The sequence below is a fragment of the Haliaeetus albicilla genome, chromosome 12, assembly GCF_947461875.1.
Source record: "Haliaeetus albicilla chromosome 12, bHalAlb1.1, whole genome shotgun sequence".
Classification (NCBI taxonomy): domain Eukaryota; kingdom Metazoa; phylum Chordata; class Aves; order Accipitriformes; family Accipitridae; genus Haliaeetus; species Haliaeetus albicilla.
The window spans coordinates 33,162,196-33,181,392 of NC_091494.1; the positions used below are offsets into that span (position 1 = coordinate 33,162,196).

The 19,197-nt window shown below is 36.7% G+C and overlaps 1 protein-coding gene across 11 annotated transcripts in view; it reads left to right on the forward strand.

Annotated features, from left to right (window-relative positions):
* B3GNTL1 (UDP-GlcNAc:betaGal beta-1,3-N-acetylglucosaminyltransferase like 1) overlaps nt 1–19,197 on the forward strand; it is a 141,980-nt gene that overhangs the window by 97,239 nt on the left and 25,544 nt on the right. For all 11 annotated transcript variants that reach the window (XR_011327190.1, XR_011327188.1, XR_011327186.1 and 8 more), the window contains 2 exons: nt 6,564–6,688; nt 16,300–16,435. Coding sequence is in view for 6 of the 11 variants with exons in the window: in XM_069798916.1 (XP_069655017.1) it covers nt 6,564–6,688; nt 16,300–16,435 (261 nt within the window). In the remaining 5 variants the exon portion in view is untranslated. The remainder of the gene's footprint in view (nt 1–6,563; nt 6,689–16,299; nt 16,436–19,197) is intronic.

A 19,197-nucleotide genomic window follows, 5' to 3' on the forward strand; every position in this document is an offset into this window, starting at 1 on the left:
GGGAAATAATCTTCCTGTTACCCAATGGATTCGGATAGAGTGCAGTACTTCCTTACTGAAAGAAGTAGCAGGACTTTACTAAACTCTTCAGAACTCACACTTGAAAATTAGTGTGTGATGTTATCCGCATGATTGGTTTTACTCCTCTACTTTTTGGTGTCTTCTAACAGCTAGCAGCATTGCTGAAAAGTCATAACTGTGTCTGAAAGTGTCACAAAAAGTTATGCTGAGGAAAAAATGTACATGGTCTTGTATAATACGAAAAGCAGATTTTGAAGCCATATCATCTGTTAATGTAGGGTACTTATAAAGTCACGTGTAGTAGTAGATGTGAGATCTGTTATTAGCCAAGCGAAGTTATTGCTTCATATGTTTGACAGTGCACTTCAATTTGCATATAAAACCCACATTTTGCAATTGTATCTGACTGGTACTTCTACCAAAATGTATTCTTCAGGTGGACACCAGATTTTGTTTGCTATTAATGTCCAAATGGAGATCACTGGGAAGGCACGTTATGTGTCTTTTTCTAGTCACTTGTGTGTAATGGCACTAAGCTAAAACAACCTAGCTTGTTGCTTTAGATAAATGCCCTAAGAAATCTTGAGTACAGTAAGAACTGTATAAATGAGCATTGCTAACCTGCAGACTCCACTCCATGCAAATGTGGCAAATTGTGTAGTCTTGGCTTTATTCAAGCAGTATTATTCTTGACATCACAACTGTAATATGCCACACTTGTTTCTTTCTCTAGAGTTTTACCACAACTTGGTCCCTAATTTCCTGTCACCTCTGTATTTAACCTTCCTTTTTAAGCGTATGAAAACTAAAAATGGAGTGACAGCCTTAAAGTTCTAAACTAATCTCAAAGTGTAAACAGGGGGAAATTATTCTTAATGAGCCCCAGATGGAATAGCGTATTATAAGCCACTGGCCTCTATGAATAGAAACTGTGGCTCCGAACAAAGCGTCTGGAGCTGTTTTGATCTATTTTTGTGATAAAAGGTCACAAAAAACACAAATTGAGCAGTTGTCAAAATACCCTTTGGTGCACAGGAGACTGTAGCACATGTTGCAAAGCTCTAAGGTAACTTTGTAGGCTATTAGGTGCTGACTAACACATTTTTCCATTTTTCTCTGCCAGAGCGCACAAATGTCATTCCCTCCAGAAAGGCAAGCAGTTACAATAATGCCTGAAAGGTAAAAGGCTAAGTAGGAGTTTGTTTTTTTGGAACATGAATTAAAAAATGGTCAGTCTATCAAATAACCTATCAAGGTGCCTAGGGAAGAATCTGGATAAAACACAGGCACTAATGGTTTTGGCTTGGTATAGTTAAGGCTGAACAGCGATCAATATTTGATCTAAAAAGGAAGGAAACAGTGGTGGAGCCAATGATTACGTATACTTTATAAGCTCTTTAAAAATATACCCCATACCCCATGTCTAATGACATTTTTTGCTAGTCTGTTATTAAATATCATTTAGAATTTACCACCTCCCTTCCATTTGACTTCCCCATCATCTTTGTTTAACTGAATTTCTCTGTGCCAGTACATTTGGATGAAAGCAATCTTTTGGAGTTTCCTCTAAGCTGTGTTATTTCCCAAACAATGAAGTAAATGTTTCAGGCTTCAGGTCTTATAACCAAGGCAAAATGATGTAAAGACATGATTTGGATGGGTGCCAAAAAGTGAAGTGACAGATCTGCAAAAAGAGAGACTTAAGAATTTCTTGGGTAATCCTGAAGAGAAGCTATTAATAGCTATTCAATATGGAGTCAGCCTGTGGTTAGTCTGCTTGCATACCTCTGGTTGACTATTCTAAAGGAAGTTAAACTAAGGAGTATTTTCAATTAACAATAATTTCTCCTTGAAATAAGTAATTTCAATGAGAAGTTGTTCATTACAAAAGAAAAATACAATTGACATGTAATATAAAACTTGTCTTCAGGGAAAGACGAAGGATGGATAATTCTTGATAAATTAGTTCAGTTCCTAATTTTTTTCACCTTTACATTTAAATTGGAGAAGAGCTGCAATATCTTATTTAGTTTTAGCTTCCAGCAGCTTAGTAGCCATTCCTGATCAGCAGCACACTTTGAACAGCATTTGTTGGTGAGTAAGAGTGTTTAATGTCTGGCAGAACAGCATTTGTTTCTAAGGCAGGGGTACTTCCTTTAAAATAGGGTGTCTTTTGTGTTCGCTTCCATCCAGCCAACAGCTCAGTGTGTGTTATTTCTGCAAGTCCAAGATTTAGCTCAAGACTTTGAGGAAATGCTGTGGGGCAGCTCTTGGCATACATATTTTTAAAAAAACCAAACAAACTTACTTTGATTTTTTTTTTTTTTTTTTTTTTTTTTACTCAACACCTCTGCTTTGTTGCTAAATTAGTTTAGATTTTTTTCTTCCTGTTTAATCTTAGGTGTTGTAATGCACACCATTTGATCTGCTTTTTATGCAACTCTATTGTAATATTAATACTGAAATGTTTTTCTTTTTTAATGAATGTCCTAAAATGTGCAGTATGAAATGAGTTTAAAAAATAGCAATGAAACAAACTCTTTCCAAAGTCCTGTAAGAAACAGAATAGTACAGAATCAAAAGTTACTTCCTTTTTGATTCATTCTTTCCATTCACCAGTATTAGGCTCTTCTGAGGAATTAAAGCAATTTGGCTTATTCTGTCCAACAATTACCCTGATGTTGCTGTCTGGTTTGCAAAAAGCGTACCAAGTTAGAGCCCAATTTTCCATGATGCCTGTGATCAAGAGGAAGGGTTAAACTTTTCCAGAACTGAAGGGTTTTTTCATGTGTGGATAGATTTACTTTCCTTGTCTTGTTTGTCATTGCTTCTTGTTAAAAATGCATGTATTCTTGAAATATAAAACATTGTGTTAGATTTCCCATTTTCACTAGTTAGATTGCCCTGCATAGGCTAAATGTCCGCTGGTTTTGCTTACAAGGATCTGCCACCTGTACTACAGTGCCTGTCAGCTGGAAGAGGACAGGGGAAGACTACATGTCAAAGATGTTTGAGAAGAAGGCTGAATGGAGGGAAAAGAGATGGATGAGGAAGTTGAGTCAGCCTGGTTCTGTGGCAGAATCAATCTCCTGTATTAGGTTTAGCAGTAAAAGGCAGCCCTTATATTGTCTATGTGCCTGTACAGCCTAATGGTAAGTTCTGTCCAAGTGACCAAAAGAAGACTTCTGTCAGCCTAAAGTTCTGCAGTGGTTACTGTTGGTCGCCCCAGGGCTACAACATGATCTTTCACCAGGTGTTACTAGTTACAGCATTGCACAAAGGGCCACTCTTACGTTAAAAGTCCCCCCAAAATTGCTCATCAGTATCTTCATCCCTACTGATGCTCCTCACCATTACTGATGGTGGAGCTGCAAAAATTGTAGCCAGCATTGCTTGTTGTAGTGGTAGGTGGCTTGCACCTCCTTGCCAAATACATATGTTGAGGACACTGTAGTTGGAGTACTGTTTCAGGCACAGTGATCTAGGATGGAGAAACAGTGAGCAATGAGAAGATAAGAGAAGAATGTTTAGTTTGGTCCCTGAACAAGGAATTAGTTGAATTCAAGTTAGGTTCTGCTTGACATCCGATTGTGTACTCAAAATCAATCCCCTCATCTATACAGCCAACCATCAGCACAGCAAGTGATACCTGCCCAAAATACTGGGTAAACACAAATCCTTCACCTCTTTAGTAGTATGTTAAAGAGGCTGATGATTTTGCATATGGTTAGTGCATGCTGGTTAGAACAGAGCAGGTGTAGGCGGTGTTTTTCACTAGGAGTTGTAATCAGCAGCTGATGAGCACAACCGTGAGTGAGGCAGGCCAGTCCCTTAATGCACCACAGCATATAGGGTTGGGTTTTGCCTATAATGTGGAAAATCCTGTATATAGTCCAGTAACATGTAAACTGTGCAATTTAGTTGCATTTATTAATGCTGAAAACTATTTATGTGGTAACCTATTGCTGAAATGCTGGATTGTTAATTGATACTTTTAGCTTTGGATATTAATTTTCCAAAAATACATTAAAATATCCCTTTAGTGGTTAAACAGCTTTTTCTTTGAAAGTTATGTTGTTTGACAAAGATTCCTGGTGTTTAAAATGCCATCTGGATCCAATAATATGTCTCAATTGGGAAGAAACTCTTGTATTGCAACAAACTTACACGCTCAAGAGCCATAGGAAGTCCCATCCCTGCAGGATCTGTAACACAGTCAACATCTTTCCTCCCCTGAAAAATGCATGGCAGTGCTGCTCCTTTGTAATGTGAGAGGCCACTGCTGAGCAACACAAGGCACCTGCTCATTCCTAGGAGTGAGTGTACTTTATTTCAAAGTACTTCTGCCAGTTAAAGTAAAGTAAAAGAGCACTCAGAACCAAGCAGCATTTTGAAAGATCCTTTTACTTTTGTAGTAACTCTCTTTTTTAATATACATATTAATGGTTATCTTGAATAATGTAAAAATGCTTACCCAAAAGAAAATGAATTGCAGATATGTATGTGATGTAATCATATATGTGAATCAAAATATGATTACTGCAGTAAGCTGATATGTGCTACAAAATTTGTGCCCTGTCTGACACAGTCTAGTCTGTGACTGGAAAAGAGAAAAAGGTTTAAACTTTGCTGCTGACTCTCAGTATTTCCATTAAAGTCCAGAATAAGAAAAAAGATAGAAAGGGCTACAAGAAAAATTGAAAGAATTTGAGTTTGTGTTTTTCGTATATTCTTGATGACTGTGTCTGCTACTCCAACTTCCCCCAGATTTCTTTTGTGACTTTCAAAGTTGGTTCATATAAAGCATAAATTGTATGAAGTTCTCTAAAAGTTTTCTTCTTCATCGCAGCTCTTAAACTAGCAGTCAGACAAATATCTACAAAGACAAACAATAGCTACAGATAAGCTGCCCTTAGCAAGCAGTCAGATCAGAATCCATTTTATTCGGAATCTGAGAGTGTGGCCCAATTCAGGGTCTTAAATCAATCTATCATATAGTGGAGTCTGGAGCTACAAAGTACAGAGCTTGATGTGGTTCTGATTTCTCCCAAGATACTTATGTTCAACTGAGTGTTTTGGATTTGTTTTCCAGGGTTCAAAGCTTTTTTTGTCTCATTTCCCTTCCCCTCCCCACACCCCCTTGGCTGCTCAGTCTGGTGGGTATGAGAAGCAGCCACTGAACTGTATTGCTCTTGTAAGTAGAAGGCCAGAAGAAACCACAGAGGGATTCTGTGTCCAGCAGTTTAATTAGAGAATCTCCTTTTCTTAATTATGGAAGAAACTCAGAAGCTGTGGTAATGGGGAAAAAAATCTTTTTTTTTTTTTTTTAAACTTACGCTCATACTGTTTTTCTGTGTTGTAATAGAATACCTAAAGTTGAGGTTTATGCCCCTGTTATTCATGTATGTGATATTGCCTACAGAAAGGAATGTATTTCAGTATCTTTCTCTTCTTTTACTTTTCCTTCTCATCTTTGTCATGTTAACTTCCAGGTTTTTATTGATTCGACACTTAAATATTTTATTTGGCCCACCTGGTTCTATATAGCAGAGATCTTTAGCCTGATAAAATCATGGGGCCTTTTAAACACTGGGTTGGAGGAAAGAAAAATCTGTATTTAAACATAGAAAAATTAAATGTTCTAGCCATTATTTGAAGAAGTTGCACCATTGCAAAATGTAAATAGATGCTACTTTTTTACCTTCAGTATAGGGCTGTATCTTTAAAGGTGGGTTTATGCTTTTGTATGCTATGATGTGTAATTGAATACTATGTGCCATAAGATTGCCCTTCTGACACTATGTCTGGCATGAAGATTTTCTGATTTTTAGGTGGGAAATGTTGCATGTGATCATGAAATCTCTAATATTTCCTAGAGCCTGATACATTCACAATTCTAGGAGCTTTTTTTTCTTGCAGTGTTTCAGCAGTATGCTTGCAATCACATTAGGAAGAATGTACCATGGAAATAAGTTACAAGGAAAAAAAAAAAAGTTTTGTTTTCAGACATCGCCCTATTCTGAGGTTGTTTTTATTAAGGTGTCTTATTATGGGGCTTGATTTACCTTCCCTAAGTAGAGACCAATATACATATTTGTATGGCAACCAAAGAAAGAACGATAATTCTAGTAAAATGAAAAAACACTCTTCTGAAGTCACTGATCCCTTTCAGTAAACTATTTGGTTACGTGGCACTTCAGGCTTCATAAACTGTTCAGCAGCTGGGTTTCTTTCTTTTGGGACTAACCTGTACCAAGCTTTATGTCCTTGTCAATATGAGATGATGTTTATTTTTCCACCTTTGTCCTTGTGGTCAGCTGTACTTAGTTTTTAAATAGCACTGCTTGCTTTTTAATAGCTTTATCTTTTCTAGAGATATGTTTATTTAATGACCCATTAGATATTTTCATGGAGACATACAGAAATAATATGAATAAAATTATGTTAAAGCTTATTCATTTGGCTGAAAAATAAAATGTGTCTTCAGATGTAACTATGAATACTGGTCACTTCCTGGTTTGAAATAGCTGCTTCTCTTCCAGGGTGTTCCAGAAGATTTGTTGTTTTTTTATAAACATATCCAAAAGGGTGGTGAAGTCTTTCGAGTAAACCATTGCCTCCTGCTGTACCGTTACCATCCACAGGCTGCAACTCATTCCGTCCTAGAGTAAGTTGCATTTTTGGTAGAACTTAAAAATTAGCTTCGCCTTGAATGATTAGCAGCGAAGATGCTTAATCTCTTCAAGACATCACACAGCAAAATAATTACCTAGTGTTGTGTGTGTCTGTTTTAAAAAAAAAGGCTAAAAAGCAAGCATAACATAATATGTTGGTAGTATCCTCTTTTCATGCTGGAAGGTTAGTTTTCTGTTTGTTCTTGCTATAATTTTGCTTTTGAGTAACATACTGTAATGCTGGAATTGAAATTATGAATTGAAATCTTTCATTTGCATACTGTTGCCTGTACACTATCTGTGTACCTGTGTTAATGATTTAGTGAGGCAGGGGTGGGGTGGGGGCACTTTAACATTTGACAAATAGAAATTCTATGTAATTGTTTTGTCTTTGCAACTGTTTTTTGAAGTAATTTCACAATAGGTATTGTAAGAGCAATGAAGCATTTTGGGGACTGCATTACAGCAGTACTGTTTTCTCAACTTCCAGTTACCATTCCTTTGGCTGAGACTGTAACTGATCACATGAGATCTCGTAATCTGCCTGAATAACGTCTCTGGTTATCTAAAGCATCTGAGTTTCTTACCCTTAAAGCAGATTAAGAATACTTTCTATGATTATGTATCTTATCTGCTGAACATGGCAAAAGCAAGCAGTGAAGCAGTAGTTTCTTCAATACTTTGAACATGATTGCAAGAATGTGTTTGAAAGATATCCTAGTGGTGAGTTTTTAATTAGGATTTTTGATATGTGAGGTTTTGATTCTCATATTTTTTTGCCATGTGAACCATAATGTAAAAAATTTTTTTTTAATTTTAAAGCTTAATTTCAAAATGAACTGTCTCAATTTTAAAAAAGTAAACAAAAACTTGCAATACCAACAAAAACCATCTTTTGAAAAAGACAATAAAACCTAAACCTTTCATCTGATAATGTGCTACATTTACATATATTATTTTCCTATTTTAAAAGGTCTAGACCATATAAATCAGATAATAAGGTTTGAAAAATACCTGAGGATGTTTAGGAGTAATTATCTCAGGTGCTCCCTTGTAAGCTGTTGCCTACTGCTTTTACAGTGCTGGTCTACCCTTAAAGAAAATGTTACACTGTTAATTGCGGATTCCTCTATGTGCTCATTGTACGCATCAAAGGTGTTCTTCGTGATCAGAAGTCCTGCAAGCTGAGCCAAAGTTGTTTCTTTCTCTTATGGATTGACATTAATAACAAGTTACGCAAGTTTTACTGTACTTTAGGAGTCCCAAACCAGAATCACAGTGGTAATTAAGTAAGCTGTTTTCTTACTGATTAATGATATAAATACACTTTTCAGTCAGTCCTATTTGTATGGCTTTGTAGAACTGACTAGTAAAACTAAACATTTTTATGTGCATTTTAGTTGTATATCACTATATTATTGTATTACTGTAAATACTATAGTATGTTAGCATAAATATCGTGCTCATGGTTAATGTCACTATAGATCTTTATAAATACATATATATATGTATGCATGTGTATATAAAATCGTTTTACTCTGAACAGTCATTCCAAACAAGTAGAAGGTATTCTTCAGATTTTGCAAACAAATATGAGGTAAATTATTTTCCTTTTTATTGGTGTTTAAATGTAAGGGGTTTTTTTTCTCTTTTAGTGTGTGATCATTTTGGCAGTTAGTTACAAACTTTTCAGCCATGCATCATGGGATGCTAGAACTCGTGGAAGTCTGTTGCTTGTATCTGTGGGAAAACATCTTATTCTTGGAAATGAGTTTGTTTTGAATTTACTGCAAGCTGTTGCTTATTCAGATCTACAAGGTTGTGTGGCACAAGGACCCTGAATTACAACATACTGTGAGAATGTGGAAATACTGTAAGCTGTTTCAGATGTGCAGTTTGCATGTCCAAATTGGCGCCTTTCTTGTCTTATTCTAAGGAGTCAGGCTAGCCATTCTTCCTGTTGGCTTTTTGCTGGTACTACTGTTAATAACATTTTGTGTGAACTTTCAAATACGAGGTTGTGTAACATCTCTTCTTATTGGCTTGTTCCCCTGTTTGTTGCCTAAGTTGTGAAGGGCTGGCCAGCATTTGTTTCTAGAGACCAAGGTGTGCATTGAGCAAAAAGAGATTGATGGACTCATCACAGAGGTTTAAGGTTATAATTTAAATTGGGTCTTCTCTAATTTGTCTTTTGGTCACCCAACCTTATTTAATGCGTATTCTACATTTTCTAGAAGTGTCGTCCTGTGTTGTTGCTGTGTCCCGTTCCCCCCCCCCTTTTTTTTGTGTGATGTGTGTTGTTTGAGCAGTTTTCTGTGGCATTTTGCCTTTCACCATTGGCCTGTGTTGTTTTTGAATTTTCAGAGTTAGCCTACACCTGGATTTGGAAGTAGTAACTCACCAACCAGATTAATATCTTGTCTGAGATCAAAATGATGCTTGTAGGAATGTTGCTTTATTATTTTTTTAACAGTTTATGCCTAGTTTCAGTCTTAAAAAATAGAGCTGGTTAGTAGGACTTGTTTATGCAAAGATGCGTGATTCAATCTTTTCAGCAAAGACAAAATTTGCTCATAGCCTATTATGGGCTGCTTTCAGTTTATACGAGTGTCTTTCATTACTGTTCAGGGAAAAAAATGCCTGATTTTGCATTTTCAGACTTCCTAAAATATATATATAAAACTACTTGGCAAGCGACATTTAGGTTTTTTTATTTAGTATGTATAATTGTAAACAGTAATGATTTTTTGGTCATTTTGTATGATTAGTATCCTTCTGGAACAAATATCTGGAGGTGAAAGTATCTGTGAAGCAGGAAACAAAATCTTATTTGCATTCTCCCTTACCCTGGAGGCATCAGACTGCGTTATTAAATGTTTTGGGTGTGTGACAGAATCTAAATGAAGTATGGTGTCTATATTTAGATTTCATTAGGTGCATACAGAAATATAAATGTTCTCATTGTAATTTCATCTAAAGTCTGTGATGGATACCTGCTAAATGTGAATGAGCAATACAAGTTTTGAGAAACTTCTCTTCAGCAAGGAATTTACAACACAAAATCCCACATATTGTATCTCTTAGATCTAAATCTTTTTATCTCACATTACAGCTTGTATCCTAGGGCTGTGTGTACTTTGTGCTACATAGCTACATTATACTGATTTGATACAATATCAGAGCTGGTTTTTTAGTGAGAAGTACTGTAGTAAGAAAGTTTGGTGTATAATAAAAACATTGTAAAATTCTTAGATTTTTATCTTGCCAAAGGGGAGAAAAAGGAACTGTAGATAAAACAAGGTACCTCATTGAAAGATAAAAGTCAGCTTGGAACAAGATGAGCAATAAAACATTGTATTTGTCTTTAGGTAGTGCTGCTCATGAAGACAGGCAGTTGGGGCAGGTAGCTAATTCTGTAGCAGTTTACAAGCTTTTGGTCAAGAGAAATTTAATATACGCAGAAAATAAGGTTTGTACCTTCCATCTGAGATTCAGGCGATTCCCTTTTATGCAGGAAATGTAAAGTGTACTTACAAGGCTTACAGTACTTTCATATGCTGTGTATTCGGAATGAGTATAATATTTTAAGAGCTTGTTCTGCAGAAATAACCAAAATTACGTAATCTATTGAAACCATCTGGTTTCAGGCACTAGAAGCTTCCAGTGTCATCTAAGCGAAGGGGAACAGGCACTTAGTCTGAAACACACATTTGGTTGTTTTAGAGGTACTCTAAGGCATGGGTCTCATATCACTGATGAGTGCAGGAATGCCTGCTTCATTTCCTGCAAAAACATATGCATCCAAAAATAGGCAGGAGAGAGGAAGAACGTAACGTATTCCTGTACAACTGCAATAAAGATGAGGTCAACTGCATTTTTATCTTCTATGCTCGCATTTGGCACTTCAATTAAACATGAAAACTAATGACCTCATTAGATTCTTGAAAAGTAAATGGCATTAACATTGATAGTCTCTGTCTTTCTTAATAAGCCTTTCATGAAAAATAGGCCACAATGCAAACCATGCCTCAGTTAATGACCCATGACCTGAAGATGAACTCAGACATTAATAGAACCTATTAACAGTGTAGCTGTAATAACTCAGTGGGACGATATAGTCCAGCAATTAATAAGTTCACATGAAGTTCAACAGAACAACAACAACAAAAAAAATCAGTTTATTCACCAGTATGGTCAAGGTTCAAATGGGATTAATTTCTGAATTTCCTGTGGATTGTAAGGACCTTGAATTCTGTCTGCAAAGCTAGCTATAAAGAATCTGTTCTTTCAGCTCTCACTGTGATGAAAAAGTTCTCTGTTCTTCCATCTCTGGATTATCTATCAGGTGAGATTCACCTATAATATAGAACTCCCTTATCCTGGCATGAATGAAAAACCACTGGAAGAGGCTGTTCGCTTGAATAGCTCCTCTTCCTGTCTGGTGTTACCTGAGCAGCGTGCGGGACCAATGTATATAGAAAAGGTCAGATTTATAGTATTACTGTGGATGGTAATCAATGCCTAAAATCCCAGTACTGTTTAGGATATTGGGCTTGTATTTGTGCATTTCTCAAGTACTTGTACATCTGTCTTTGCTCTGTTGATTCACTTATGTAGCCTCACTGGGGGAAGGAGGGGAAAGGCAGTGAAACAATATGGCGAGGTTTAACTGAGCTCAGACATTAAATCATATAGCTTTTATTGTCACATTATCTTTCATTTCAAAATAGGAGTAGAGCAGATGTTTCTTGACTCCTGTATTCAGTCAGTAGGTCACCACACATTTTAACAGAGCTCCATTGTTATATTACTTGGGTGGATGGTATGGCAATAACTGCTTGGGACTGAGGAACACACTTTGTAGTCATTCTCACCCACTGCATGAATACCCTCATTTCACTCCTGCAGAATTTTGGCTCCTCTTCTTCCTTCCAGGCTACATAACTGATGAGTATTGAGGGGCCATGGCAAGTGAGATCTTAGGAAAATCACGTAAGCCTGGAGAATGATTTTCCAAGTAGAAAAATGTATACTTATAACATTTCTTTTGTAAAGTAAAGAAGTGACAAGAAAATGAAAGAAACGTGAAAAATAATATACTTCAAGAATTTTGGTCAAAGAGGAGTATTAGGATGTGGGAACAAACTTCTGCGGTCAGAAGACTTTGTATCCCCCTTCTGGCTGAGGAAAATCTTGTTAACTGAATACAGGCTGGGAAATCATACTAAAGGCTACTGGGAAACGGCTTGCTTTAATCCCTTCTGACATGGGTAGGAAAAGCAGCCTTGATTTGGGGTGATGCAGACTAATAATACCTCCTAGGTTTTGCTGGTGGCTATGAATATGTAATAACGCAAAATCTGAAAATAGCTGTGAGAATCGTCTGAGTAGTGGTTTGTACAACTTCTAGATCGTTTCAGGCATTTTCTTTAATCATCCTTTGCACGTTGCTACAGTTCCCCTCTGTTGCACCTGCACTGGCTCTTAAAGGATGGGAAAATGGCATTCCCTCATCCCTCAAGGCAGGAATCCCAGTTATCTCTTCTGGAAACATCAAAAAAAGTGGCAAATTAGGTGAACCGGAAACCTGAAGGGGATAACTGAAACTCTCTTTTGACACTCCATAAGCTACCTTTTGCTTCAACGTGTGAGATACATTGTTAGCGCAGAGCAAGTTTTCACAAAGATTGAGTCTGTGATTGTCACTCTAAACCTCAGTCACAAATTCTCCCCTCAGTTCTGTATTTATCTGATGATCTCGGCTTGCACTGTTAAAGTATTTCAAGGTTAACTCAAGACTGCAAATTGTTCAGTGTAACTTAAAATTTTCATTAAAAAGGGCCCACACAATATTGTGGCATGGGGGATGTGATTTTTAAATTCTTCTCTGTGAGCATTTTCATGAGAATGCCTCATAGTGTTGCAAACAAAAAATCACAAGTGCTGGGGTATATTGGTTTCATTTTCACAACCCAAAATAGGTATTTAAGAAAGCCATTTATTGGTGCTTAAATGAAGCTGTCTGACAACATTGAACAGTGATCCGATTAATTTGGAGTTTAATAACTTCCATATCCTTTTATTTCTGAATGCAATTCCCTTACATACTTTCCCTACTTGCATTTCTCAATATAGCATTCATAGATAAGATTGGGTCAGTAAATCTGCTTCAGTCTGATATCTTTGTGGAAGATTGGTCTGCTTGAATTTTACCTCTATAGGGCCTTCTGTGGAATATAGGCACCCATCACCTAGACAGCAAATGTATACTGTCTGGAAGCAATCAATACTGAGTGTACTGGGACATCTCCATGACAAATAGAAACATTTTCTGTGCGCCTGGATGTAGATTCCATTGTTTGCCATACAATTAGAAGTTGATAATTCTTTCTGTGCCTTGTAAGGTTCCCTGTTTTTCTGTTAGCTTTCTTAACTTGCCTGTGTCACTCAAGTCAACAGAACAGATTCTGAAGTACCTCTGGAATGTAATGGTTATCCTTCTGAAGTCACATTTCAAAGTAAAATCAGTTTTAAAACCTCTCCATTTACGTGTAAAGCAATAATCTTCCTTTTTAGAAGGTAGCAGAAGCTCTAAAATTTCCAGTAAAGTGATCCTGGAAAAATACTTGACCTTCATATTTCTTTCCTTTAACTTTACTTCTGGGAATGTAGTATGCTCTAATGAACATGGAAAAAGGCAAGTGTCAAAGGATGCCAGCAGCAGCTAAAGCTTTGCAGCAGGAATGCAGCTTGTGGTTGCATTAGAAGAGATTTGCAATCAAATCCAAGATTTTTTTTTCCCTCCATTAGTTGAAGTGCTGGTGCATGGCCGTAGTCCTCAAAACAGTGTGGAAATTTTATATGGAGTAGCTGTTCTTCTTGGGTGCGTTTATTTGCGTGTGAAGTTCTTTCCAAGTTATCACGCCACGATCAATGATGAAGTGCTAAGCAGGATTTGGCTGTGCTCAAAAATTGCATACTGAAGTGAAGTGGGCTCTTGGAGCTAACTAATAATCCCAGCAAGAATCCATATGCCTTAGTACTATGAGGGTTGCATGTTTTTCAAACCGTAACTCAGGGCTGTGAAGGAATGATGCAAATAAAAACACAAAATTCCTATCATTAAAATATTAGGAAGGTTTGGTAACAAACTTTTGGGAACAAATTAGGTTACCTGTTAACCTCAAATGTTATGTTTGTACCTCAGAGGTACACTTCGTAAGAATAATTTGGAATAGTAATTTGTATCTGTTACAGAGCTTTGTGAAATTTGATAATCTGTTATAAGAAGGAAAAATCTGAAAACATTTCATAGAAATCAGATGTTACTGTAATGCCAGATCATCAGACATCTCTAGCGATCATACTCATGTATTTTACAGTTTTGTAATAGAACCAAAATTGGTGTAATGCATGCAGGATTATCCATAATCAGAGCTGCAACTAGGAGACAGAGCAGACTGTCAGTCATTCTCATCAGTGAATGAATAGCATAGCTGTAGCAGCTCCTGTACCTGACTATCCACCCACCTGGGCAGTTTAGATCCTTAACATCAAGGAAACTTGAATGGATTTTGATTTTTCTATAAATTCGCAACCTGCACTTTCAGACCAGAAGTAGCTTAATGTAGCTGCCCCATGATAACCTGTGCTGACTCATGAGTCAAAAGCTTATTTGAAGCAGAAGTAGTAACATATTCTTTGAGTATTTCAGTGTTTAAATTCCATACCAACTTGATGGAGTCAGGAGACTGTGGGGCTCAAAGTTGAACTGTGAAGAAGGTATATATTAGGAAAAAATATGTGCTTCCCAAGACAAAGAAAACCATAGGCAGCTTTAGGATCTCACAGGAAAATTACTAGTTTTTTTCTGTTAATGCTTTAACTAATTTCTGCATCTGATTTCTTGGATCACAAGATGTATTACAAGTTCTAGAACAAGTTGTAACAATTATTATAAAGTGTATTGTGTTCTGTCATGATAAAGCAGATGGAAAAACCTATTTGAAGAAATGCTTTCAGAAAGGAAAGACAATTAGGTGTTTATCAGAATTTCCTATGAAAGAAATTTTCAACTCAGAGTGCCTTGTTCAAGAGATGTAGATTAGGAAGATTTGTCCATCAAGCCGTAAATTGAGGATATCAATTTATTGTTTCTAGAAAATTGTTTATTAAGTATGAGATAGGCTCCTAGTTAATGAATACTAAATGAATGCTAGACATGAAACAGGTGTTCTTAACAGCAGGCAGTTTTATTTAAACCATTGTAAATTATGTAGTCTTATATATTGCATTATAGGGTGGGAATTGCTATTTTAAAAGCATACCTGATTGAAAGCAATAGGAAATGTGTGCACGTGCACATGTACACACACACACACGAAAAAAGTTGTAGTTGTCAAAGTGAATTTGGCAGTTGGGAGGAATGGTCCATGAACAAAATTCTTTCCTTGGAGTTGTCTTCTGTTTCCGAGAACCTTTCTTTAACTTGTTGAAGATCTCAGCGGGTCTTCAGTATTTACAGATGTTAGGTGTTCCCTTGTTACTGGTTCTGAAGCCATGGGGTTCATAATTTGGTGTTAGTCTCACAGTTGTTTACCTCAACTATGTGGCTTAAATTATATTGTGGAACTTATTACAAACATGAAGACATGAAGGTGTAATTGGACACAGACATCTGTCAGCTTGCTTTGTTTCTAAAGCATGTTTTAAGGAGTTTTATGAGGCATACCACTTCTTCCAAAAAAGAAAAGTAATTTCCACTGCTCTTTGTTTCTAGTAATGCTATTTGTTTTAAAAGTAGTCTTCAAATAAAGGCACAGCCACATTCATGTCACTGCTGAATAATACTTTGGAACCTTTAAAATTAAATCACTCTTCTGTGGTCTAAAATGTGTGTGTGCACATTCCTAAGTGTGAATCGTGTGTAACAGACGGTAGTTTCAGTGTTGTGTGTGACTTTGCAGTTCAGTGATCATCTCTTGCTGTATGGGTGTCCACTGATTCGGACTTGCTGAAGATTTGAGTCGAATACCACAACGTAAATGGACTTTCATTGTAGCATTGGGCTGTATATTTGGGTGAATTGGAGTCCTGAATTTGTGAGATTTCAACTTTGCATTGACAAAGGAGAATGAATGCATGGGCAGATGGAACATGAAGTGGTCATCTTGGATTTAAGGGATAGTTTGCCTGTACGCACTGCAGGGTCATAGAGCAGTTCATACGGTGAGTACAGGTATGGGCAAACAGTGTATTGGTGGGCACTTGGAGTTGTTGGTATTGAATTTGATTACCATAGCCACAGTTTTTCATCTTCTTGTGATCTTCTGTTAGGGTTCTTGAAAATAATAGTGGTTTAGCTACAGCTTCAAATCTATCCTAATGATTTTTGTCTGAGAACTTCCACAAAATGTCTTTTTTTCTAGCAACAGTTTACATTTCTCTTGGAAATTTCTAGTATAATGTTTTGGTGTGATTTTGTTGTATCATGTGTGAATCAGTTTGGTCAGCTTTAGGTGTATGTGAGTATGTACATATGCATATATGTATATAATGCTAGAAGTTTTAGGGATCAAAATCCACCTTTTTTCTAACTCTCCAGGGGAACCATCTGGAATCACCGAGTCAGGTTTCTCGAAGACAGAGTCCTGAGCTCCTGGACATCATTCACCATTTGGAATGCAGGCAAGCAAGGCAAGAAGCTCTACAGAAGCTTGTCACCAGCTAATCGGAAAAAGGTGAGCTAGTAAGAGGGGGTAATATCTGTACAAAATCACTTTCTTCTCTTTCATATGCCTCCTTGCTTCTTCTAACATAATGTAGCAAAATTCTCATAAGATATTTTGTCCCCAAAGTACTAGTTGATTAATATAAATTGGAGAAATTATTAATATTCTGCATAATGTATTTCTTCTTTTCAAATGCTATATTACTTTTTTTAGAGCATATGGTGTGTATGTAGTGCTGTGTATGCATCCATGTTCCTGCTTGCTGGTGACTAAGCATAGTAATAGGTTATACGCACTATATAACTGTTTATGGCCTGCTACTCTGTAACTAGCCATGTAGTAGCCAGGTACCCAAGGTGAGTAGATGAGTAGACTAACTCTTTATTTGGATGGTATAATACTAAACTACCTTGTCCAGAATTATTCATATGTGGATAAAATTTGCCCAGTTCCTAAGTGGATACTGGACAGGTCGCTATCGGATGCTGATCAACCTGATTTGTATTATGAGGACTAGTTGTAGTGTAACTCCCTTTTGAAAAGCTTGATTGTTTAAAAATAGGAGTGGGGTGCGGGGTGAACAGGCAAGTAGAAGCTCTTGAACATGACTATCCAATTTACAATCAGTTGAAAATGTGGAGGTTACTTATGTTTGGCAATGGCAGATATTTCTCAGGACAGATTTGTCTTAGAGTTTAACTTTTATAGCATTTTCTTTTGTGTAATAACTTTTTGTTAGATAAAGGCTTTAGGGCTAATGTCAAATGGCTGTTTCTTATCAAGAGCCACAGAACATTCATTTTATTACCGAATGTGTTTTCTTTTCTTGAAAATATGGATGGGAAGACAAAATGACAAATATATATGTAAACCTGATTAATGTTGTGGCCCTCAGACCACACACATATGAAAAAAAGAAAGGAAGAAATTTGTATACTCATAGTTGAAATTACTGAATAGACATGGGAGACACTCATACAGTAAATACACAACACAAGAATTGAACCTGAATTTCCTGCTCGATACTCCATGCCACCCCTCTTTCACTGCCATCACGTGGTAGTGGGTGAAGTGTATGAAGAAAGAAGATTAAATGCTATGTGTCTCCAATCAGTTACTTCATTCAAAGAGGACAGAACTGTCCATTAAATGTATTGAGTTATCTTGGTCATGCGGTGCAGTGTACACATGACTTTGGGGGGTTTATGAAAATGTTCTCTTTTGTTAGTATTTTGCATAGCACTTTGTGACTTCCACTAACTTTCTAGCAACCATTGCACTTTTCTGTGTGCAAAATTATGAGAATTAGAAAATAAGTTCCAAGGGAAGAGATGGCAGCTCATCTGGTAGATTTTTGAGATGTTACGGAAAAAATAGACTATGTTGTTTTTGTAGCAGTGTCTCACCATCTTAGGTGTTAGGGGTTTTTTGGTTTTGTTTTGTTTTCTAGCTTTTGTGTGCCAAGCCAAAATGGAGATTGATATTAAGATAGAACACCTCTCTAGCTTTGGGTTACATTTGCCACCTACTTCTATAGGTGACTCATTTAGGACTTCACATCCTGTTCAGCAAACACAATGATAATTTGAAGATGTCACTGCAGAGATGATAAAAAGGGCAAGAGAAATATTATTATATTGGTGGGGTTTTGCCATTTTTCTGCCAGAGAACCAAAGCTTACCTCTCCTTCAGTAAGGAACAACCTTCATTCCCCGCTATGCTAGCACTGACAGTGTGGTTCTAATTAACTGGATCTTGACGTTCTTTCCAGCTGACCTTTACATAACGTTTGCTTTGGCAGTGTTGCAGGCCATGATACTATTTTGCTTCTGTCAAGGTTACAATTGCACATATTACAGTATGCTTTAGTTTGATAGTGAAATATTGCATTGAGCATTAACCCATTAATTACTGGATACCAGACACATTTAGCAAGCTTACATGCCAGATGCAATTGCACGTGCCAAGTATGGCTCATTTTGCAAATGTACTGCAGAAAACTACTGCTAAAATGCAGGCACAGTCTGATCCTTAATACTTTATATAGAGTAATCAAACTTTATCCACTAACTCTGACATGTTATCTGAAGTATTCAGAGGTTTTCTCAATAACTAACAGAGATAAATACCTTCAGAAAGTGACTTGTATCATCTTAAGTGAGAGCAGGGGCCTAGTGTTTAGATAGCTAATCTCTGATGAAATTAGTATTATCTGTAGTGATTAAAGCACTAGTTTTATGTAGTTGTTCAGGCTCATTATGATTGCCATTATAACATCCTAGCTTTTCCAAAAGTAAGATCCCAGGTCTGTCCATCTCGGTCAGAACTGAAGCTTGAATGATATCCTGATGTTTCACGGTAAGTCACTGGCAAAAGGTTGTAAAAGTAGTTAAAACATCTTGCTTCTCCCAAGTGCTAATCAAAGGATTATGCTGCTGGAGTTTCAGGAAATAAATTAATAAAATTTGCAGTAGGTAGGTCATGGCAGTTTTCATTTTACTCTAAATTAATAACAGTAAGAGGAGGCTAGTTAAACTCCATGTTATACTTTTCCTCAAAAATCCATCAGGTATTTTGTGACTAATCTTCAACTCTTGCCAAAGACTCTAAAATCCCATATGAACAAAGGTTGTAAATAGTTGTTGCTTCATACTTTCCAGCCCTAAAAACAATAAAATACTTTTCTTGTCTCACCCTTTAAAGACTACCTTAACAAGATTTAAGCTTTCATATATTCTGTTAATTATGACAACACTAGAGATTCAATATAA